The sequence below is a fragment of the Aythya ferina genome (genome assembly GCF_964211825.1).
Source record: "Aythya ferina genome assembly, chromosome: W".
NCBI classification, from domain to species: domain Eukaryota; kingdom Metazoa; phylum Chordata; class Aves; order Anseriformes; family Anatidae; genus Aythya; species Aythya ferina.
The window spans coordinates 12,737,312-12,760,775 of record NC_140313.1 but is presented as its reverse complement, the minus strand read 5'-3'; the positions used below and the strand labels follow the sequence as shown (position 1 = coordinate 12,760,775).

At 46.6% G+C, this 23,464-nt stretch overlaps 1 protein-coding gene across 12 annotated transcripts in view; it reads right to left on the bottom strand.

The window, feature by feature from the left end:
• The window catches only part of LOC311426258 (SET-binding protein-like), a 403,872-nt gene that overhangs the window by 213,902 nt on the left and 166,506 nt on the right, over nt 1–23,464 (bottom strand). For 9 of the 12 annotated variants that reach the window (XR_014686636.1, XR_014686637.1, XR_014686638.1 and 6 more), the window contains one exon: nt 20,681–20,752. The exons of the other annotated variants lie outside the window; for them this stretch is intronic. Coding sequence is in view for 3 of the 9 variants with exons in the window: in XM_084502481.1 (XP_084358607.1) it covers nt 20,681–20,752 (72 nt within the window). In the remaining 6 variants the exon portion in view is untranslated. The remainder of the gene's footprint in view (nt 1–20,680; nt 20,753–23,464) is intronic. 12 annotated transcript variants of the gene reach the window in all.

Sequence of the window (23,464 nt, the reverse complement as noted above, 5' to 3'; positions counted from 1 at the left end):
CAAGATCTATGTGACTGCTAACCACAAGGGGGTTGTTGTCTTGCAGGTGGGGTTGTTTTCTTGCAGTTGTTTGTCTGAGTGCTTTCGACCAATAATCTTGTGTGAGATGCTATCCGCCTCTGCTAGATTGCTATAAGATTCAGGCTATTCGGATAATAAAGGAAGCATGATTTAACCATAGTGGTGTATGTCATGACTTTGGCCATCCTTCCTACAACATGAGGATGCCGAAAAATCAACAGTAACTACCTGAAACCTATACCAGCATGAGCTACGAGATCTGCAAAAAGATTTTGGTCGCTGCATAGGTGAGCAGCTTGTCACCTGGCTGCTCCGGTGCTGGGACACCGGAGCCAATTGTGTGGAATTAGAGGGCAGGGAAGCCAGACCGCTGGGATCCCTTGCTAGAAATGCAGACACTGACAAAGCAATTGCAGATGGAGCACAATGGAGCACAGCCTCTGGAGGCGTCTCCTCTCAGCTGTGAGGGAAAGGTATCCCTTCAAGGAAGAACTTGTATGTCTACCAGGCAAGTGGACCACTATGGAGAAGGGAATCCAGTACCTGAGGGAATTAGCCATACGGGAGGTGATTTATGAGGACCCAGACCTCGGACAAACATCCATAGATCCAGATGAAGTCAGGTGTACACGACCCATGTGGCAGACGTTTGTACAGAGTGCACCATCATCATATGCCAGCTCATTGGCAATAATGGCCTGGAAAGAAGATGAGGAACCCACAGTGGATGAAATAGCTGAACAACTCCGGCAGTACAAAGAAAGTCTCTCCTCTTCCTTACAGGCCTGCATTTCAGCTGTGGAGAAACTTTCTGAAGAATTCCACCAACTTAAAGAGAATTTATCTTCCTCCCCACCTGAACAAACCAGTGTCCAACTAAAAGAGAATACTTTGCAGAAATTGTCAGAAAAGTTCCACCAACTTGAAGAGAGATTATTTTCCTCCGCACGTGTACAAAGCAATGTCTCAGCTATCAGGGGTAAGCGTTCATCTACACAAGGAAGATGATATGGTGGGTACTCACCCCGTGCCACCCTGTGGTTTTATTTATGAGACCATGGAGAGGACATGAGAAAATGGGATGGAAAATCTACCGCGACCCCAGAGGCACGGGTACATGAGCTGCAAAAGAAAACAATCGGGAAAAAGGGATTCTCTGAAAAGTTTGCTGCTCCAACTTCCAGCAGTCAGTCCTTCAAACACAGAAACGAAGAAGATTCTGACCAGGATTAGGGGGGCCCTGCCTCCAGCCAGGGGGAGGAAAGGGACAATCGAGTTTATTGGACTGTGTGGATTCGATGGCCTGGCACGTCAGATGCACAGAAGAGCCCATCTGTATTTATGGAGTGACGGGGGGGATCTCAGCAGATAACTGTATTGGAGGCTGAAGTGAGTCTGACTGGGAATGAATGGCAAAAGCACCATATTGTGACTGGCCTGGATGCTCCAAAATCCTCCGTAGCCTTTGTCTCTGGGGATGGTGCTATTGTGGCTTTGTTCTTTCTCCTTGCTGGTGGTGCTCTCCAGGCACCTGCACGCAGGAGCTGGCTGTGAAGGCAAGCCAAGAGGCACAAGCACAGGCCACTTCCTCTCCTTGTGGCCAAACAAAACCACATGAAGCAGCTGGGAGAAAGAATGGTACATGCAAAATGCACTGTCACCAAGGATGCAGAGGGAGGAGGAAAATTGCAGGTGAAGATGTTCTGCACCTGGCAGATGAAGGCACCCTTTGGCATCTCAGGCAGGGGGACAGAGGAGGGAATGTCATCCAGCCCTCCACAGCCCTGGCCTGAGTCAGGGAAGGGAATTCAAGCAGCTTCTGAAATCCCTGGTAGATATCACAGTGGTTCACCTTCAACTTGTCAGTTAGGCAGATGCACTCCTTAAATGTCCCTGATTAGCTCTCTTCCCCAGTTAGCAGGAGAAGAATCACAACTCTTGTGCAAAGTGGCTATGGAGACACCCATTAATTTCCATGGCCTTGAATGTAAACAGTAATGAAAAGCTCTCGCTAACTTTCCAGGGAGACTCACTTCACATGCAGACATGTGTGTGCTCATGTGCCTTTGCCCTCTGGAGAGACATGAGACCTCTCCCTGAAACAAGTGACAGCCCCAGAGCCACTGCCCCCAGCAGACTCCAGCTGCCCACTCCCTGACAAGTTGCTTTGCTTCTTGGGAGGATTTTTTGTTTTTTAAAGGTGGTGGCAGAGGGGGGTGAGGAAGGTCATCGCTGCACTCACCAAGTAGCTGGGAAGAGCAGCAGCATCTCTTGCTTCCCAAAAATCCCTCAGCGATGCCTGCCCTGGCTGACAATGAACACAGGGGCAGGAGGATGATTCGGGGCTTCACCTGGGCCCAGGGGAAAGGAGAAGCATGAGAAAACCAAAGAGAGAATCACTGCAAATGAACAGTCAGCATAAACAAAGCCTATCAGACCAGGCAAGAGGCTGAAGCATTGCTGCACTAAACAAATCACGGTGGAATCAGCAATTGGCAAAGTAATTACAGCTGATGGGAAATTTCTGATGCTGCCCATGTTCGCTTTTGAAACACTGCTCAGACATTTAATTTGCTTGGTTCTTTTGTAGCTGATTGCTCTTTTTTTTTTTCCTTCTGGAGTGTATCAGGTAACTATCTACAGACAGAAACTTTGGGATGCTCTTCCCTGGCTCTGTCCACCTGCTAGAGAGGAGGGGATGCAGCTTTGCATGAACTGAGCAATGGGGGAGAAATGCACGGAAGAAACAAATCTGACATGGGAAGCTGAGTCATTTCAGTCTCTTCTTCACCCCAGTTCCTCCTCAGCTCAGCTCTAGCACTACCAAACAGCTTTAGGCTTGCAGCACCTAAAATACTGTGAGATAAATGCAGAGATGAAAAATGCAAGGTTTTACTCACCGTGCAGGTAAATTTACCCTCTCACAGACACATGCTCACGTGAGATGGCCAAAGACAATTTTGAACCACTGCATGGCTGGAAGGACGTGCGATCCCTCAAAGTCTGCAGTAAGGCCAGCACGGCCATCTGTAGCACAGAAGGGCAATTTAGGAACACCACAGGTTCCTGATCTAGAGACCAGGAAGATGTCTTCAGGATCAAGCCCCTGCTCTGGAGATTTTAGGACCCCCACAGAAACACATGGTTGGGGAAAAGGATCCTTTTAAGCAAGTGGATGCTTTTCCACCCCAAACAGCTGGCTCATTACAGGTGATCTAGTGTCACAATAAGCTTTCATGGGGAATTACAGCATTTTTCCTCATGCCTTGGTGCCTCCCATGTCACTGCCACCACCAGACCCCAACAAGGGGAGTGAACCCCAACAAAGGGTCTGGTGAATCCCACAAAGCTTCAGGAGAAGACTGAACCCAAGCTGCTTTCAAAGCATGTTTGAGACCAGAAGGTGACAAAGAGGCAAGTTCAAGGCAGGGAAGATCATCTCTTCCCTTCTCTGTGACAAATGGGACTTAAAGAAATTCCCTCCACAAAGAGCCAACAGGTGATGGCCAATGATAAAAATGGAAGAAAAACATAGGCAGCCTCGCACTATTTCTCTACCAAAGTGATTTTTCTCATGCTGTTTGCAATTCTCAGTGCTTGACTCCGTCAGGGAAGATTATTTGTCTGCAACCCAGGGCCCCAAGAAGCCAATGGGATGATACCCACTCCTTTTACCCCACTTTAGTGCAAGATTTAGATTCACACCCTGACTTGAGCCTGTCTACAAGCAGGTAAAGCCTGCTATTGGAGATGCAGTGCACTCCTGGGATGGGATTTAAGAAGATTGGGGTCTCCTCCCAGCAGTGATTTTGACCTGCTCTGTGGCCACAATGAAGTCGCCTCACCAAGTGCTTTTTCTGTTCTCTAAAACTGGTATAGTGTCCTGCTCTGCCTTGTGAAACCCTGAGATTTTTGTGCGAAAAGCATGACATAAAAAATAAGTATTGTCACATAAAGCAAGATGAAGATATAAAAAGAAGCCCAGGTAATGTGGGTGCCATTAAAATCCTGACACTGAGTGCTAGAAGTGGCTTAAATTTGCTGCAGTCCTCCTGCTGTTCCCTTTTATTAAGCACAGGGAAATATTGTCTTGCAGATAAACATTGTGATGTGGTAAATGTCCAGAATTTAATGGAGTCATTATAATCAATGAAAATGTACCTTTCATTATTTTATGAATGCCTTATTCATATATTTATTTAAAAAAAAAAATCCAGAAAGAATGTTTTCCCTATGCAATTGCCAAGTCAGAGGGTAAACAATTTCTGCTAATGTACCTTCATCTCCTCTCCAAGGCTGTCTCTCTTGCAGAGGGAAGGATCTCGTTACACTTCCAAACATCTCCCAGTGAGATGCAGACAGCCCAGTAACAGCTGGCCACAGCTGGCTGCATCTAGAGGCACCCAAAAGCCTTTTCCCACTGCTACCTGCCTGCCCATACATCCATTTCCATCATAACCTTTTAATGTCATGCAGTCTTTGAGCCAGGAACAATCTCACATTTGCTTTATGATGCTCTGACTGTGGCAGGGATTTTAATGGACTACCACAATATTGTCTTCTTAGCTGTGGACATGCTGCTGATTAAAGGAGTCACGTTGGTAGCGAGAAGATCTATGATGTCTTTATTTGTTCACAGGAAGGATGCACTGTGAGTTCAAGTTTCTCCCTCCAGCCCCAGCTTTGATCCCAACCACCTTCAAGAATAAAAGGAGAATTTAGCTCTTCAATGTGATTCGACTACCGGTGTCTCAGTTAACACCATCCATAAAAACATCAGTTTCTTTGTTCCACGGGACAAGGCTGAGACCACAGAGTTGAAATAGGAGTAGTGTGGAAAAAAAAAAAAGTATATTTTTAGCTAAAAAGGGCCAATCATTATCTATGTAAATAAATGAGGGGCTATTGAGTTATAATAACACACTGTTTTGTTACTCATTCATGAAGAGGGATGAGGCTTCAAAAAGCTTTTTTTTTTTAATTAGGGAATTACGCAACGTGGTGCTTCAGGACCATGAACACCTGCTGACAGTATGATTGCAAAACAGGACATTCTTGAGGCTGCAAGAAAATGGACACAAAAAAGAGAATCCTGTTATCAAGAAAAATATCTGGAGACTGTGGTCGAGCATGTGTTTCTTCTCTGACTTTTAAAAGCGTCACATCCTCAAATTCAAACAAGCAGATGGCTGCCAGAAATGCTCTGAAACCAGCAAGCTGCTTGCGTTGGACACATCATTTTGGTGTCTTGGCCTCTTGACTCACACATTGATTTTTATTTCATTTGGTTTTGATCCAAGGCAATTGGAGAGGATTTTAAAGTCACCAATGACCTCTAAACTTCAGTGATGGTATTTTGGGGCATTTTATCTACAAGAGAAGATAAGGGCAGAAATGGCCACTCATTCACCTTCCAATGAAAAAAAGATATAATGACATCATTTGTGGTTTCAGTTTCAGCAACTGAAGCAAGCTGATGAGGCTGTATAGAGAAGAGGTGATGCTGCTGGAAGAGAAAAAAATGTTTTGAAGAGTGTGCAGCGATGGCATTGACTCTTTTTTTATTATTTTTGACAGCACACAGCCACAGCTGATGACGACCTCCTCTCTGACTCCACGTATCACACAGTAGCAGTCACGAGCTGTAAGTCATACCACTTCCAGCTGGCTGAGGGTCTGAATTGTTGTTTCTTCCCTATCTGAACAAGTGCAGAAATTTAATTTCTAATATGAAGACAGGTTTTAGGAAACTCCAGTAGATGCAGAGCATCGCGTTGTGTCTCATCTGCAACTCAGACTGCTCTGAGAACACCAAATCTGACCTTGATTCCTCCCAGAAAGATAAAATATGCATCTCTTGCTCCTCACATAAACTTCCCAAGGCATTATCTTGAGCCTCATCTCCCAGGTGCTAAATAGCTTGCCATACAGGAGATAACCTGAAGCTCTTGGATGGAGGATAAGGCTGATAACTTGGGAACAAGGTGACCTCTGATGATGTGGTAAATGTCACCAGCAAGACAGAACCAAGCAAGCAACATCAAAGAACCTCGAGCTGGATGTCCTGTGGTGCACATACCTCCTGCAGAGGGGAGGAAGATGGCCACCAGTTGTGATGTCCCCCCACATTGCTTCCTGCTTCTTGGGCCTCCCAGGGACAGCCGAGCAGAGGAAGCCGCGTTAGCAGAGTCACCAAGACTTGGACAGGTCCATGTCAGGGCCAGGTGGTTGCTGCTGCTCCTGATGTAGGGTGGGCTCCGCCTGCTCTCATTAGCTGATTCCTCAGGGGAATTACGGCTTGGTGGAGCCATATTCCTCTTCCAAATGCCTACATCTCTTTTCTGAGCCACAATAAGGTTATGCCCTGCTCACATCTGGGTTTCTCCTTCCCCAGCACTCCTGTAGTTCACGCAGAGCTCCTCATGAAGAAATGCTATCAGTATCATAATGCAGTTCCTGCTTAAATACAAGGGACTAGAACAATATTATACCTGTGTGGGGATCACTGTGCCAACTAATTTTAGTGGCATACAGATAAAATACTGATTTAATTTATCTGGATCTAGTAAAATCTGGAAAGAGCTTATAGGAAATCATGCTTCTGTCTTAAGTTAATTAAATTCTGGTCTGGTTCTGGGAAGACTGACAGTCGTAAAATCAATATGCCAAACTTTCATTCACGACTGCAATGCGAAGCTGCTAGAGATAGGGCACGGCGCGCCAAACCCGCAGGGGTGTGTGTGAGCCCAGGCAGCAGCGCAGAGCACCGCTTTTCCTTCCTCCCAGCCGATACCAGGGCCGATGCCTCTGGATTTTGCCAACAGCTGCTTCGCTGCACCCAGCATCCGCATAAGGCTGAAATGAAACCCCATGCACCATATTTGCAGGTCGTGTTTGCTGATATGCTTGTGCTCACATTTGTGCAGGCACGGAAGGAGGGAGCAGCTGTCGTGATTTTCAACCTAGCTGCTCTGCAAACAAAACCCAAGGGTGCTAGCAAGTAATGACTGCAGAGGTCGATGCCTTGATTTCTGCTGCGTGGATCGATGTTAACAGTAATGTTATATTTCCAGGGCATACTCAACTGACAGAACTATTGATTATTTGGTATGTAGCGGTGCACTGATACTTGAAAGCAAACTGGGACACCAAAACAATAAATGTGGAGCTGTTAACAAGCAACACAGGGCACTGAGTTTCAGTAATATAGCTGGAATATCACTTTCTTTGTCTAAAAAGGAATATCTTTAACATGTCAAAAATATAATTTTCTTATCTGACTTGCTGAAACACTTGGGGAAAATATGTTCATCGCTGAAACCTGCAGATTAAGGTCATGCTTCCAAATAAGTGCCAGATTCAGTCAATAACTTCATCCCCACTGTGACCAAACACTTGAGGTATTCTTGAAGGGAAAATGTTTTGTTTGATATGTTTAAACAAAACGTTTCCATTTATTGTATCAGACCACCTTGTGAATGAACAGATTTCAATGAATGAAAAGATAACAACACATTATACTCCGGTTGCAGTAGTCAAGCCAAAATTATTTCTTCATCTAGGTTTCTGGTTCAGTGTGAAAAAATCCATCCATATATTTGGATAGCTTGAAACAGAACTTTCTTTATCAAACAAAGAGTTTTATACTTAAAAGACATAACGCCATATCCTTCCATGAGCTATTTTATTATATCTAAGCCAACTGACAGCTTTTTGTCTAAGACAATTGTCTCCTATGGACACATTTAACTATCAGCCACCAAACCATTAAAATGAAATTACACAGAACACCAGTCTCGTGGCTGGAACCTGTTGAAAAAGGAGCCTCCACATGATGAGGGAGAAGGAAACTTCCTGCGAAGGAAAATGGCCCTTGCTGATTCAGGAAAGAAAACTCAGTGACTTAAAACTTCTCTGAGCTCAGAGAGACAGCAGAACATGTGCCTGTACTATAGCTGTTATGGGGCCAATATGGACTTTTTTCCTCTGTCGGCGTGTTGAGCCCTGTAGGCTCAGCAGCCTCAGCCTCTGCCTACAGTCTGGAGAAGTCAAGACGACAGGAAGCTGAATCAGCCCCTGATGGTGGCTCCCTTCTCTGTCCTGCTGCTGACAAATGGAGTTTAGGATGATGGAGTCCAGTTTCTCAGATGGGTCTGAGCCTCTTCAGCCACTAGCAAGTTAAATGTGCCCAGAAATATTCCTAGACACCACAGCCAGCTGGCACACAACAGGTCATATCTCTGGTCACAACCATGTCTTAGCTTCCCTAACACAGCAGCTAAATGCAAACAGCTCACTGGGATGAGCCCTTGTTTTGGGTCTGTCTGAGATAGAGTCACCTTTCCCTGCAGCAGCCCACACAGTGCTCTGCACTCATAGCTGAAACAGCACTGATATCACTCCAGTGTTCTGTCTATTGCTGCATAGTGCTGGCACAGCATCAGGACTCCTTCCAAGGCCCCAAGAGCCAGCAGGCTGGGGGCGGGCAAGTGATGGGGAGGGGACATTGCCAGGGCAGCTGACCTAAACCAACCAAAGGGATATTCCATAACACCTGATGTCACACTCAGCAATAAAAAGGGGGCTCTCGTGGGGGAGAGGGCTGTCCTCCTGAACAACCACTATGCGTTTTGAGGCCCTGCTTCATAGGACGTGACCGAACATCGCTTATTGATGGTGTGAAATGTGTTCATCTGATTCGTGTCAATATGGAACAATGCTAGGGCCGCATGGTATGATGAATGTGACCTTCTGTCTTACATACCCTTGTATAACCACAAGTCTAAGAAAAACAGAGTGGTTGTGTTGGGTCTGTCTGAGCTGGAGTCACCTTTTCCCTGCAGCAGCCCGCACAGTGCTGTGCTCTGCACTCGTAGCTGGAACAGCACTGATATCACTCCAGTGTTCTGTCTATTGCTGCATAGTGCTGGCACAGCATCAGGACTCCTTCCAAGGCCTCAAGAGCCAGCAGGCTGGGGGTGGGCAAGTGATGGGAAGGGGACATTGCCGGGGCAGCTGACCTAAACCAACCAAAGGGATATTCCATAACACCTGATGTCACACTCAGCAATGAAAGGGGGGGCTCTCGTGGGGGAGGGGGCTGTTCCTCCTGAACAACCACTACGCGTTTGAGGCCCTGCTTTCCCAGGACGTGGCCGAACACCGCTCACTGATGGGAAGTAGAGAATAATTTTTTCTCTCTCTGTGCTTCCGCGCGGACTGATTGTTTCTTCTATTTCTGTTTTTCCTCCCCATTCCCTTTCCCTTTAATTAAACCCTTCTCATCTCAAACCTCGAGTTCTCTGTGTTGTATTTTCTCCCCCTTCCTCTTTGAGGAGAGGGGAGTGAGAGAGCGGTTGTGGTGGAGCTCGGCTGCCCACCTGAATAAAACCACCACAGTGGTTAATGTATATGGTTCCTGTATCTTGCAAAGGAATGTTTTAGCAATTTGTGTCAATAGAGAGCTTGAAGTGAAATGAACTTGTAGGCTTTTCCTTGAAGTCTCTGATATCTGGGGGGTTTCAGAATAACTGCTAACTATTATGACTATTGCATGGGACACTATGCAAGTCTCTGATATCTGGCCAGGAGATTAAGGAGAAGGGGAAAGCTGAAGAACAACTAAAAGACAAAGCTTGCAGGGGACGCTGCACAAGTCTCTGACATACAGCCAAGTTGGACAAAGGAGAAGGACAAGAGGGAGGAAGACTATGAGCCTTCAGCATGAGAGACCCCCAGAGACCCCCAGAGGGACCACCAGAGACTGATATGCATGCTCCAGTAGGAGGGTTTGGATTCTGGAAACTAATTATAATAACCCTGTGGTTTTTTAGAAGTAGTAATGAATATGTATTAGCCTAGGAGCATAAAAATCAGCTGCTTGATGTAACTGGTGTGCGTCTTGGTGGAGCAGAGACTCCCGGCGCACCCAGCGCTGTTTGCTTACCTCTGTTCCTTTAATAAATTGTAAACTTTGATTATAATCCTATTTTGAAGACTGAGCCATTTATAACAATGGGAAGTAGAGAATATTTTTTTTTCCTTCTCTCTGTGCTTCCACGCGGATTTATTGTTTCTGTTGTTTCTTTTTCTCCCCATTACATTTCCCTTTAATTAAACCATTCTCATCTCAAACCTTGAGCTCTCTGTGTTGTATTTTCTCCCCTTTCCTCTTTGAGGAGAGGAGGAGTGAGAGAGCGGTTGTGGTGGAGCTCGGCTGCCCACCTGAGTAAAACTACCACAGTCCTTTTTGGCGCCCAACGTGGGGCTCGAGGTTTGAGATAACAGTAGAATTGATTAAAGTATTTACAACTAACATACTGCTAGTCACAATGTTCGTTTTTCTGTTAATATTTTTCTGTGTGACTATGTTGTATGTAGTCTGTTCTCTGTTCTCTTTTTTCCTCTACATCCGATTGGAGAAAGTGTTTAAGTCTGTGTTTGGTTTCTTTATCATGCTGTGCTGTAACATGCTGGCCTTCAGTTTCATCTGGTACTCAGGCCCTGCATTGTTATCATTCTGGTCTCCTGGAGATTATCTTTTTGGAAATATTAAGAATTACACCGCCTTCTTTTTCTCCCCTAGCAGTCAATCTGTGAATAATATTGGGGGTGATGTCTTCTTCTTCTCTCCCTGTGGGCTAATTGCAACAGCCTTTGAGTATTTTCAATACCCTTGGTCGGATGTTATCCTCCTATTACTAGTTCTAGTGTTTGTCTTCCTCCCTAAGGTCAAACAATTTATTAAGAATATCATCCAAGGACCTGCCCCGAGACAAAGTAGTTGTGGGTGGCAACCATCTATGGTATCAGTCGCCCCTATAGTCAAGACAAAACAATGGAAAGTCACCTCATTTAGTAAGGAAAGAAGCTCCTCCTAAGGATGAGGGAGAAGAGGAAAAGGCAGGCAGCTCTAAAGCGGCGCCATCATGGCAACATCAAGGAGAAGAGAATGAAATCATAAATGAATCAGAAACCACTCGAACTCTATCCTTGAGTGAGCTGCGAGAAATACAAAAGGATTTCAGTCATCATCCAGGTGAGCTCATCCTCACCTGGCTGCTTCGATGCTGGGATACTGGGGCCAATAGCCAACAGCTAGAAGGCAGTGAAGCCAAGCAGCTGGGATCCGTCATAAAGGCTCATTGATAGAGTAATTGGGAGAGAGGCACAGGTTCTCAGCCTCTGGAGGCGACTCCTATCAGCTGTGAAAGAAAGGTATCCCCACAAGGAAGATATTGTATATCAAACAGGCAAGTGGACCACTATGGATAAAGGTCTCCAGCACCTGCGGGAATTAGCTGTGCTGGAGATGATTTATAGTAATTTGAACAATGCCCAGACACCTAAAGACCCTGATGAAGTCCAGTGCAAAACATCCATGTGGTGGAAGTTTCTACAGGCTGCACCCTCATCACATGCCAGCACACTGGCAGCAATGGATTGGGAGGAGGGGATGGGGCCGACTGTGGATAAGATGTCCAACCAGCTTCATAAATATGAAGAAAATCTCTCTGCCCCAGTACAGGACTGCATTTCAGCTCTGGAGAGACTGTCCCAATGGTTAGATGAACACATAGCTTCCTTCTCACCTAGATGGAAGAATCTTTCAGCTATCAAGTGCAAGCATTCTCTGGCTCAAGCAAGGGAGAATCCGGGACGCACACCACAGAGTACCTTGTGGTTTTATTTACGTGACCACAGGGAAGATATGAGGAAGTGGGACGGTGAACCAACCTCGGCCCTAGCTGCTCGGGTATGTGAGCTGCGGAAAGATACAGCAGCAAGAAAAGGGGCCCCTAGGAGGATTGCTGCCCCAGTTTCTGTTGGGCAGTCCCCCAGAGGCAGTAGAAGGGCTAGTATTACTCCTGACCCTGACGAAGAGACCTCTGCTTCACATTTGGAAGAATTAATTGATAGATGCTCCAACCAGGACTAGTGGGGCCCTGCCTCTGGCCAGGTAGAGGAGAGGGACAACCGGATTTACTGGACTGTGTGGATTCAATGGCCTGGCACACCGGAACCACAGAAATATAAAGCTTTAGTGGACACAGGCACACAGTGTACCCTAATGCCATTAGGCACCCAAGGGGCAAAACTCATCTCTATCTCTAGAATGACACTGGGATCCCAAGAGCTAACTGTATTGGAAGCTGAAGTGAGTCTAACTGGGAATGAGTGGCAAAAGCACCCCATCGTGACTGGCCCAGAGGCTCCGTGCATCCTCGGCATAGACTACCTCAAGAAAGGGTACTTCAAGGATCCAAAAGGGTACCGGTGGTCTTTTGGCATAGCTGCCTTGAGCACAGAGAAGATTAAGCAGCTGTCTACCCTGCCTGTTCTCTCAGAAGACCCTTCTGCTGTAGGATTGCTGAGGATTGGAGAACAGCAAGTGCCAATTGCAACTACAACTGTGCACCGGCAGCAATATTGCACCAACCGAGACTCCCTGATTCCCATCCATGAGTTAGTTCACCATCTGGAGAGCCAAGGAGTGATCAGCAAGACTCATTCACCTTTGAACAGTCCTATATGGCCAGTGTGAAAGTCTAATGGCGAGTGGAGGCTAACGGTGGACTATCGTGGACTGAATGAAGTCATGCCACCACTGAGTGCTGCAGTGCCAGACATGCTAGAACTCCAGTAGGAAATAGAGTCAAAGGCAGCTAAGTGGTATGCTACAATGGATATCGCTAATGCATTTTTCTCCATCTCTCTGGCAGCAGCATGAAGGCCACAGTTTGCTTTCACTTGGAGGGGCATTCAGTATACTTGGAATCGACTGCCCCAGGGGTGGAAACACAGCCCTACCATTTGCCATGGGCTGATCCAGACAACACTGGAAGAGGGGAACGCTACAGAACACGTGCAGTACATCAGTGATATCATCGTGTTGGGTAACACAGCAGAAGCTTTTGAGAAAGGGAAGAAAATATTTCAAATTCTCCTGAAAGCTGACTTTGCTATTAAACAGAATAAGGTCAAGGGACCCGCACAGGAAATCCAGTTCTTGGGGGTAAAATGGCAAGATGGACGTCACCGCATTCCGACGGATGTGATCAATAAAATAACGGTTATGTCTCCGCCAACTAGCAAAAAAGAAACACAAGCTTTCCTAGGCCTTGTGGGATTCTGGAGAATGCATGTGCCAGGCTATAGTCAGCTTGTGAGTCCTCTATATCGAGTGACTTGAATGAGAAGCTATTTCGAGTGGGGCCCCGAGCAACAACAGGCCTTTGAACAACTCAAACAAGAAATAGCTTGTTCAGTAGCCCTTGCACCTGTCCGTACCAGACCAGCTGTGCAAAACACACTTTATATTGCAGCTGGGGAGCATGGGCTCACCTGGAGCCTCTGGCAGAAGACCCCAGGAGAAACTCGAGGTCGACCTCTGGGGTTCTGGAGCTGGGGCTATCGAGGATCAGAAGCAAAACTCCTCTTGGCCCCATGGCTACCTGTGTTACATTGGATGTTCAAAGGGAAAATCCCCACTACACATCATGCAACTGATACTACGTGGAGTAAGTGAGTAGCGTTAATTACACAGCGGGCTCGAATGGGGAAACCCAACTGCCTGGGAATCCTGGAAGAGATCGTGGACTGGCCGGAGGGCAGGGATTTCGGAGTACCGCCAGAAGAGATAACTCGTGCTGAAGAAGCACCACCATACAATGAGTTGCCAGAAGACAGAAAGCAGTATGTGTTGTTCACTGACGGATCCTGCCATGTGGTAGGGAGCCATCGGAAGTGGAAAGCTGCTGTGTGGAGCTCCACACGATGAGTTGTGGAGGCCATGGAAGGGGAAGGTGAGTCGAGTCAGTATGCAGAAGTGAAAACTATACAACTGGCCCTAGAGATTGCTGAAAGAGAAAAATGGCCAGTATTGTATCTCTACACTGACTCATGGATGGTGGCAAATGCTCTGTGGGGGTAGCTGCGGCAATGGGAACAGAACAACCGGCAACACAGAGGTAAAACTATCTGGGCTGCTACCCTGTGGCAAGATATTGCTGCTCGGGTAGAAAACCTGGCTGTAAAGGTACATCATGTAGATGCTCACATGCCTAAGAATCATGCCACCAAAGAACATCAGAACAACAAAGAAGTGGATCGAGCTTCGAAAATTGAAGTGGTTCAGGTGGTCCTGGACTGGGGACGTAAGGGTGAGATGTTTGTAGCTCGATGGGCCCATGAAACATCAGGACATCTGGGGAGGGATGCCACATACAGATGGGCTCGTGATCAAGGGGTGGACCTGACCACTGAGGCCATCACACAGGTTAGGTTACCCATCAGTGTGAGTGCTGTGCTGCAATCAAATAAGCCATGAGGGTAAAGTCTCCCTGGAATAGGGGGAGATGGCTTGGATTTCGATATGGTGAGGCCTGGCAAACTGATTACATTGGACCTCTCCCACAAACCTGTCAAGGGTTTTACATACTTACCATGGTAGAAGCAACTACTGGGTGGCTGGAAACATACCCTGTAAACCATGCCACGGCCCGAAACGCTATCTTGGGCCTGGAAAGACAAGTGCTGTGGTGACATGGTACACCAGAAAGAATTGAGTCCGACAATGGGAGTCACTTCCGAAACAATCTTGTCACCTCCTGGACCAAGAGACATGGTATTGAGTGGGTGTATCACATCCCTTATCACCCACAAGCCTCTGGGAAGGTTGAGAGGTACAATGGATTGTTAAAAACTATGCTGCGAGCATTGGGTGCTGGGACGTGGAAACATTGGGACATAAATCTACCAGAGGCCACTTGGCTAGTTAACAACAGGGGGCTTGACAGCCATCCTGGTCCTACTGAAACAAACCCCCTACACACTGTGGGAGAAGCTAAAGTCCCCGTAGTGCATGTGGGAAAGTGGATGGGGAAGGCGGTGTGGGTTGCCCCTGCCATGGGAAAAGGCAAACCCACTTGTGGGATTGTCTTTGCCCAAGGACCAAGGTATATCTTGTGGGTAACGCAGAAAGATGGGGATATCAGGTGCGTGCCTCAAGGAGATTTAACCTTGGGAGAAAAATAATCTGTTATCCAAGTTATGTGTTGTAGGAGGACACTGCAGAACCAACGACAGGTTAACTTTGACTCCATCCCAGGTCTGGGATGGAGTCACCTTTCCCTGCAGCAGCCCACACAGTGCTGTACTCTGCACTTGTAGCTGGAACAGCACTGATATCACTCCAGTGTTCTGTCTATTGCTGCATAGTGCTGGCACAGCATCAGGACTCCTTCCAAGGCCCCAAGAGCCAGCAGGCTGGGGGTGGGCAAGTGATGGGAAGGGGACATAACCAGGGCAGCTGACCTAAACCAATCAAAGGGATATTCCATAACACCTGATGTCACACTCAGCAATAAAAAGGGGGCTCTCATGGGGGAGGGGGCTGTTCCTCCTGAACAACCACTACGCGTTTTGAGGCCCTGCTTTCCCAGGATGTGGCTGAACACCGCTCGCTGATGGGAAGTAGATAATAATTTTTTTTCCTTTTCTCTGTGCTTCCATGCAGACTTATTGTTTCTTTTGTTTCTTTTTCTCCCCGTTCCCTTTCCCTTTAATTAAACCATTCTCATCTCAAACCTCGAGCTCTTTGTGTTGTATTTTCTCCCCCTTCCTCTTTGAGGAGAGGGGAGTGAGAGAGCGGTTGTGGTGGAGTTTGGCTGCCCACCCGAGTAAAACCACCACAGCCCTGATCCATGCTTAGGAATGATTTAAAAATTTGCTAGTTTTCATGGACCAAAAGAATGCCAAGGTCTATTAGTTTGAATATACCCATATATATTCATTCCCGTGCGCAGCAACGTTCCCAGATGCCACTTCATTTGCTTAAGACAGATGCAGCCTAAGGCACTGGTATGACATAAATGTCATTCTTCCCCTTCTCCTGCCCAAGATCACCACTTTCCAGTAAGGTGAAGGGAGATGTATGGCTCTAAATTTGGTTATAACAATAACCTTTGTTGGTTCGTGATACCACTCTTACTCAGTGAGATACTAGAGATCTCTGGTGTCTAATAATTGTAAGGAACCAGATGTTCTCTGTTTAAAATGCCAAAGATGTTATACACAGGCAGCTTAACTCCAGAAACAAACCGCTGTTCTCTTTGCCTCATCCTACACCACTGTCATCTGCCTGGCACTACAACTTCAACACTTGTCGCTTTAAATCGCATGCCCCCAACAAAGCATCCTACCTCCAGTAGTTACCATATGCTCTAACCATACTACTCTGGAGGACTGTAAGATGTTCTCTATGAGCTTCTGTGCTGACCTGAAGCCCAGTGAGCCTGTTTCCATGGGTCCCTCTGAGCTACAAGAAGCTGAACACAAGAGTTCGCCTTTAGAAGAACTGAGTATTTCGAGACAGGGGCCATCTGGCAGAAGACCCAGTGGCACTAAGCCAATCCCACACCAAGAAAGAAGATCTTGGTACGGTGTGACCCAAGCCTGGACAAGCTCCTGCTCCCCACAGGGACCCAAGCACTAGAAGGTGGAAGCATTTCATACCTACACTTTCATCACCACGCACACCACAAAGCCTTCTTGGTGGCAAGGTTTCCAAGCTACCAGAAGAAGCTGCTACTCTCAGACAGGCACCTTTCCGAGGAACCCACCTCTTCGAACAGCTTTGCTTGCGGTGCTCCAGAACTCGTCCACGTATTTATTATATTATGTCCATGTATTTATATGTATTATTGTCCATGTATACTTGTCCAGCTGTATTTCAGCAGCAGCACTTTTTCGGTGTTGCACCCACCTTCTGCAGCACCCATAGGAAAGGTGGTGGAGACTGGTGTCAGGGAACTGGTGCCTCCTTGCAGTTCCTGCTTGGACACCTCTGTAGCCCTGGCAGCTGCAGTTCAAAGCCCAATGTAGGCTCATAGTATCCATGTTTCGCTGCGGCTCCCTGACTTGGGGAGCTATACTGCCAGGAGGATGGTGGATGAGTTAATGCCAACAAATAATGCCTTATGATCCTATGATCTACTGCTAAAGGCAGGAGGAGTGGGAAGCCCAGCAGGCACCTGATTGAAGAGGCTGGGGGAAATAAGAGGAGATGGTGCCCTGCTGTGTATTTCCTCCACCTCCATAACCTTCTCATTTTCAAAGAGTTTCCTTAGGGCTGTGGCAGCTATTGTTTTCCAGACCTGGTGCCTCAGCATCCCCACTACACTGAGAGTAGCTCAGGATTCTTGCACTGCCAGCCCTTCTCTCTCCCTTTGGGGAAACAAGCAGATCATTCGGCTCAAGAAGAAACAACACTTGCACAACTCAGACATCCCCACTCTAGCACGTGCAGGACTATGCTGCAGACTCCATAACCAGCAGGGCCTACCTGTGCACGACTCACGTAGACCAGAAAACATTCGGACTTCACCAGCGCCTGTCCTTCCTCACCAGAAGTGGCCTTGGCAGCCAGATCAAACTTGGGCACAACCATTCCCGATGTGCAGAGTCAGCAGGGAATGAGCATTCTTCTTCATGAGTAGTTATCCAGGATGCTGAATATTAATATTGGCCATTAAGATAAAAAGGAGGCTAATTTAAACCTACCACAAAGTTTAAGGAAAAATCCTGAGCAGGAAGTAAGCAAGACTGATGTAAAAGTTATTCTCATTTGTCTCTGGTTCCATTAAAAGAAAAACACTAGCAGGGCTATAAATTTTTAAAACCTACATTTTTTTCTAAATAGGGTTGAAATAGGTTTAAGCATTACCTTTATTATCTCAAAAATGACAGGGAGACATTTCCATGTGAGTGCTTCCCTTCAGTGTCAGATATCCGTATTCACAATGTGCATCCCTTGGATTTGGGGACTGCAGCTCCCTGCAGTCCAAGGACTCAGGGTCCATTTTGTGTAGATTTTCCTGCCAAAATGGGGTTATTAATGACAGCAAATGTTGCAACGTCACCCACGCTTGATAGAAACAGGAGGGTAGAAGAATATTAGGGAGAAACTGTAAGCTGTAATATCCAACTGGAGTTGGCAAACTCGAGTGTGTTTGGATCACCTGTTCCAATATTTCACTCCCCTGTTTTCAAATGATGGTCCTGGCTCCAGTGATTAACCACCTGAATATAACAAAGAAGGATATTCACAGAAAGGGTCTCACAATAAAAAGGCTATTCCTGGCCCTCTTTCCATCACATCATAATCTTTCCACTAACATGGCTTGAGATCTCAGCTGAGGTCATAAGATGTTACCGCTAAGTATCACTCGGTCTGTTCAGCCAAAGGCATTTTTACTCCTTACAGCAGGCAGGGAAATGCAATAGCAAAGCCTCAAATCTGTTTGTATAATAGATGAAGTCTTTGCTATGTGGTATTTATCTTCCTTCAGGGAGTGACACCTGATAGATAAATCTTGAGTTGCCAGTAAATTTAAATAAAACAAAGGCAAATCATATCCCTGCACGCTGTCAGTACATAGCTGCAGAGAACACAAGTTCCCACTGTCCCACCATTTCCTCTGCTACAAAAGCTAAAAAGCACTGACCATCTTCAACTCCTGCCATGACCAAGGGAGTCCAGCTCTCTGAGAACATAAAGAGCATGGTGACAACACAGGAGGGACTGAAAAATACATCACTCATTTAGACTAATGAAATGCTATAAACTGTCATATTGCTTTTTTAAGTTAGCAAAAAGCAAAAGCCAAAGAAAGAGGTTATTAGCATATCAATGGGAGTAATGAAGTGAAAATGAGGGGGATTCTACTAAATGGTGAGATGCCTCTCCCAGTGAAAAACACTAGGGTGAGCAATTTTCTACATGTCCTGGGATAGAGAAAACACCGAGAGACTTCCCACCATGGCACTGGCCAGTCAGTCACCACCGCAGTGCCGCATGCAGGTGGCAGCGGGTCCGTTAGTCCATTGCTGAGCCCATCCCTGGATGCTGTCCATCACCTCCAGCCATCGCCGCAAACAGCAGCCTCTCCTCTGGCCATCCGCGGCCAAGCAGCTTGACACAGGCAGAACCACAGATAGCTGCCCAAAACAGCAGGGAGAGAAGGTGCCACTGCCAAGCACCGCCTGACACCTGGAGCCCTTGTCTGGCAGGTCTGCAGAGCTCGGGGGGTGGGGAGTGCTGCAGTTGGAAAAAGCACTGCCTTGTGTCTCCTGCACATGTAAAGAGTTGTCACAGATGCATTAAAATGCTGTGCTCCCCAGACTGTCTCTCTATCCCTGCTCTCCAGAAGCAGAGCTTTACACCCCGATAGACAGACAGTGCCTTTAACTGCAACTGGCAGTCATTTTGCTCCTCTCTGTGCTTTCAAACCTGAGAGCCATCAAAAATTAGCTGAAAAGTCATGACTATTTTTCCCTAAGAAGCTGCACTGGTAATAGGCTTTAGGAAAAATCCTCCTAAATCCAAGTGATAAGCGTAGACTGTGTGAAGGATGACAGGTCTGATTATAATTATCACCATAAGGGGACCAACACTAACCTCCCTTCTGGAAGGCAACGGCAGTTGTTGGAAGGGAACATGCAACTGAGTTATCATAAACAAAATCATTGCATGTGGAACTGACTTACACCAGGAAATGAAATAAGATCCTGATGAGGAGAGCAGAGCAGAGAAGACAACACTTTGAGCAGTCATTAAAGTTCATCCCTATGGAAAATGGCACCCCATCATATGCTTAAGTTTTGCTACCTTCAGGGTGATGGGAATAAAAGAATGAAGGATGGGGTGGAGTCATGCATGTAAGAGGAGTTTGGAAATAAAGGATATCTTCTGAAACTATATTTAAAGAACACACTTTGCAAAATTATGTGAGCAGAGGGCCCCAGAATGTGTTGTTCCAGATTGAGCTAAATATTCAAAACTAGGACAAAACTTAAGCAGCCTTGAACCAACCTTTCCCCCTTAATAACATCCTGGAAGGAAGAAATCCAAACAGAACCAGCTTAGAACTCTTTAAATGGGACCTGTACTTCCGCTGAAAAAACAAGGACATTAGTCCTCATCAGGTTTTTAGGAGCCCTAGTTATGGTGGATAGTATGCCTTCGAGATCAGCCTGTCCTAACCTTCCTTGTGCTTTCTCTGACAGCATTACATTTTTTCACAGGCTGTCTGTGGGTTGTTTGGCTGTTTCTCATTCTATTTCCATTGGAAACTGGGAAATAGAAAAACTTGTCTGATCTGGAATAAGGGTAGCAGTACAGTCGCTTTTTCTTTCTGAACAAAGGGAAATAGATATTATCTTCTTAATAGTGGCCTCTAACTGCAGAGGAGATGAAGAAGAGAGCCTCAGAGTCAAAGGAAGTTTGAGGAGTTTCATTCTCATTATATCTCAATGGAGTGAAGCAAATAAATTGCACAAGGAGACATATGGAAGCTCACTATGCAAATGGCCTATTTAAGGCTCTTACTTTCTAATTAGGTCCTGGTGTCAGGAGGCTGATAACAATTACTCACCCGTAGATAATTTGGAAACAATACAAACCCAAACCATCATAATGGCATGCATTAAAAAGAAGCCCTATTTAGCTTGATCTTTTTAGGCTCTTTCACTTAGCACTTGGAATATCAGTTCCTGTGCTACACACATCCTACATTTCATGTCTAATGCTTCAATAACAGGTTTGGAAGGGGAAAAGGAAGCAACAAAACCCTTCACAGCCACAACCCCTTGCTCTTACCTTGTTCACAGATTTCATCATTGGATTCTGCACAGGGAACCCACACTCTCTTCCCAAATTCTTCATCTGTCTCTATGGCGTTTCCCAGAGCAAAGAGAAAAGAGAGAATCTTCATTCTGTTATATATGGAGTGGTAATTCGTGTCGAGAAAATGGTTGATATTAATAAAGAAGGGGGAGATTTGGGAATGTGGCCATGGGGGTTGGAAACCCCGTGGTTAAGATAACATCAGACTCTTAAAGATCACAGAATCACAGAATCACAGAATTTCTAGGTTGGAAGAGACCTCAAGATCATCGAGTCCAAACTCTGACCTAACGCTAGCAGTCCCCACTAAACCATATCCCTAAGCTCTACATCTAAACGTCGGCCATCAGGAATGTAAAAGAGTTTAGAGGGAACAAAGAAGGGTGATTCAGGAGACTCCATGCAGTATGGGGTTTCTTGTTCTCCAGCCATTAAGGCATGGATGTTTCTGGGTGTTTGCTGTTGTTGTTACATTAGAAGTTGTTTGACCAAAGTTGTTTTGAAAAGAACTGCTGTGGGGAGAAGGGTATAAGAGGGAAGCCTGTCCTCAGGAAAAAAAAACAAACAAAACAAAAAAAAAAAAGCAACACGATGTGATGAAGTTAGGTCATCAATAAAGAATCAGAAAGAAGGAATGAAAAGGAACAGGCAAGCAGAACAGAGACCAGGACGGGAACAGGCACATTGATCGCCCCATGAAGACAGGTTCGGTCAAACTCAGCAAACTGCTCAGAGAAGCTCGTAGAGAAAGTCACTGGAAATGGGCGCACCGGAGCTGGGAAGAAGCTCAAGCTGAGAGAAGCGGACCCGCGCACATAACTGCCTCTCGCTGGTAAGCAGTTGCGCATTATGGGGAATCATACGTCCTTAGAAACAAAGACTGTCCTGGTAACCTTACAGCTTATTCTCCTTATTAACAATTGGACAGTTTATGAGCCTGAAATATGGGACCAAATTGAGGTCAAGGTGTGGGACTCTGCAACTAAAAATGACAAGGTTGCAGTGGAATTGCTCGGCACCAGGCAAGAAGTCTCTGAGGCCTTAAAGAGCCGTGTGGGACCACAGTCAAAAACGTGTAGTTTGCCAGACAGTGAGGGAGCTGCGGGCTCCTTTACTGATCCGACTGCTACGCCATGGGCCCCTCTGCTGCTACAGCCATCGAAGGCTATTGCTGTTACGCCCCCTGCTGACCTGGACGTGCCTTTTGACTCAGGCCTCATTGGCCTAGAAAAGGAGATGGATATGCTTTTCTTTGTTCTGGGAAGAACGGGATACATAAAGCCTGAAGACCAAGTTGCTTAAAAAATTAAAGCGAGACATATTGTTCAAAAGGAATGGAAAATGGAGACTTGTTTCACAGAATCACAGGATTACAGAATTTCTAGGTTGGAAGAGACCTCAAGATCACCTAGTCTGACCTCTGACCTAACACTAACAGTCCTCCACTAAACCATATCCCTAAAATCTACATCTAAACGCCTTTTAAAGACCTCCAGGGATGGTGACTCAACCACTTCCCTGGGCAGCCCATTCCAATGCCTAACAACCCTTTCAGTAAAGAAGTTCTTCCTAATATCCAACCTAAAACTCCCCTGGTGCAACTTTAGCCCGTTCCCCCTTGTCCTGTCACCAGGCACGTGGGAGAACAGACCAACCCCCACCTCGCTACAGCCTCCTTTAAGGTATCTGTAGAGAGCAATAAGGTCGCCCCTGAGCCTCCTCTTCTCTAGGCTGAACAAGCCCAGCTCCCTCAGCCGCTCCTCGTAGGACTTGTTCTCCAGACCCCTCACCAACTTTGTTGCCCTTCTCTGGACTCACTCAAGCACCTCCATGTCCTTCTTATAGTGAGGAGCCCAAAACTGAACACAGTACTCGAGGTGCGGCCTCACCAGAGCCGAGTACAGGGGGACGATCACTTCCCTAGACCTGCTGGCCACACTGCTTCTTATACAAGCCAGGATGCTGTTGGCCTTTTTGGCCACCTGAGCACACTGCTGGCTCATATTCAGACGACTATCCACCATCACTCCCAGGTCCTTCTCCGCCAGGCAGCTTTCCAGCCACTCCTCTCCCAGCCTGTAGCTCTGCTTGGGGTTGTTGTGCCCCAGGTGCAGGACCCGGCACTTGGCCTTGTTGAACTTCATGCAGTTGACCTCAGCCCATCGGTCCAGCCTATCCAGATCCTCCTGCAGAGCTTTCCTACCCTCAAGCAGATCGACACACGCACCTAACTTGGTGTCATCTGCAAACTTACTGAGGGTGCACTCAGTGCCCTCATCCAGATCATCAATAAAGATATTAAAGAGGACTGGCCCGAGTACCGAGCCCTGGGGAACGCCACTAGTGACCGGCCTGCAACTGGATTTGACTCCATTCACCACGACTCTTTGGGCCCGGCTACCCAGCCAGTTTCTAACCCAACGAAGTGTACGCCAGTCCAAGCCAAGAGCAGCCAGTTTCTTGAGAAGAATGCTGTGGGAAACAGTGTCAAAAGCCTTGCTGAAGTCAAGGTAGACCACATCCACAGCCTTTCCCTCGTCCACTAAGCGCGTCACTTTGTCATAGAAGGAGATCAGGTTCGTCAAGCAGGATCTGCCTTTCATAAACCCATGCTGACTGGGCCTGATCGCCTGATTGCCCTGCAAGTGCTGCGTGATGACTCTCAAGAGGACCGGCTCCATGAGCTTCCCTGGCACTGAGGTCAAACTGACAGGCCTATAGTTCCCCGGGTCTGCCCTCTGGCCCTTCTTGTAGATG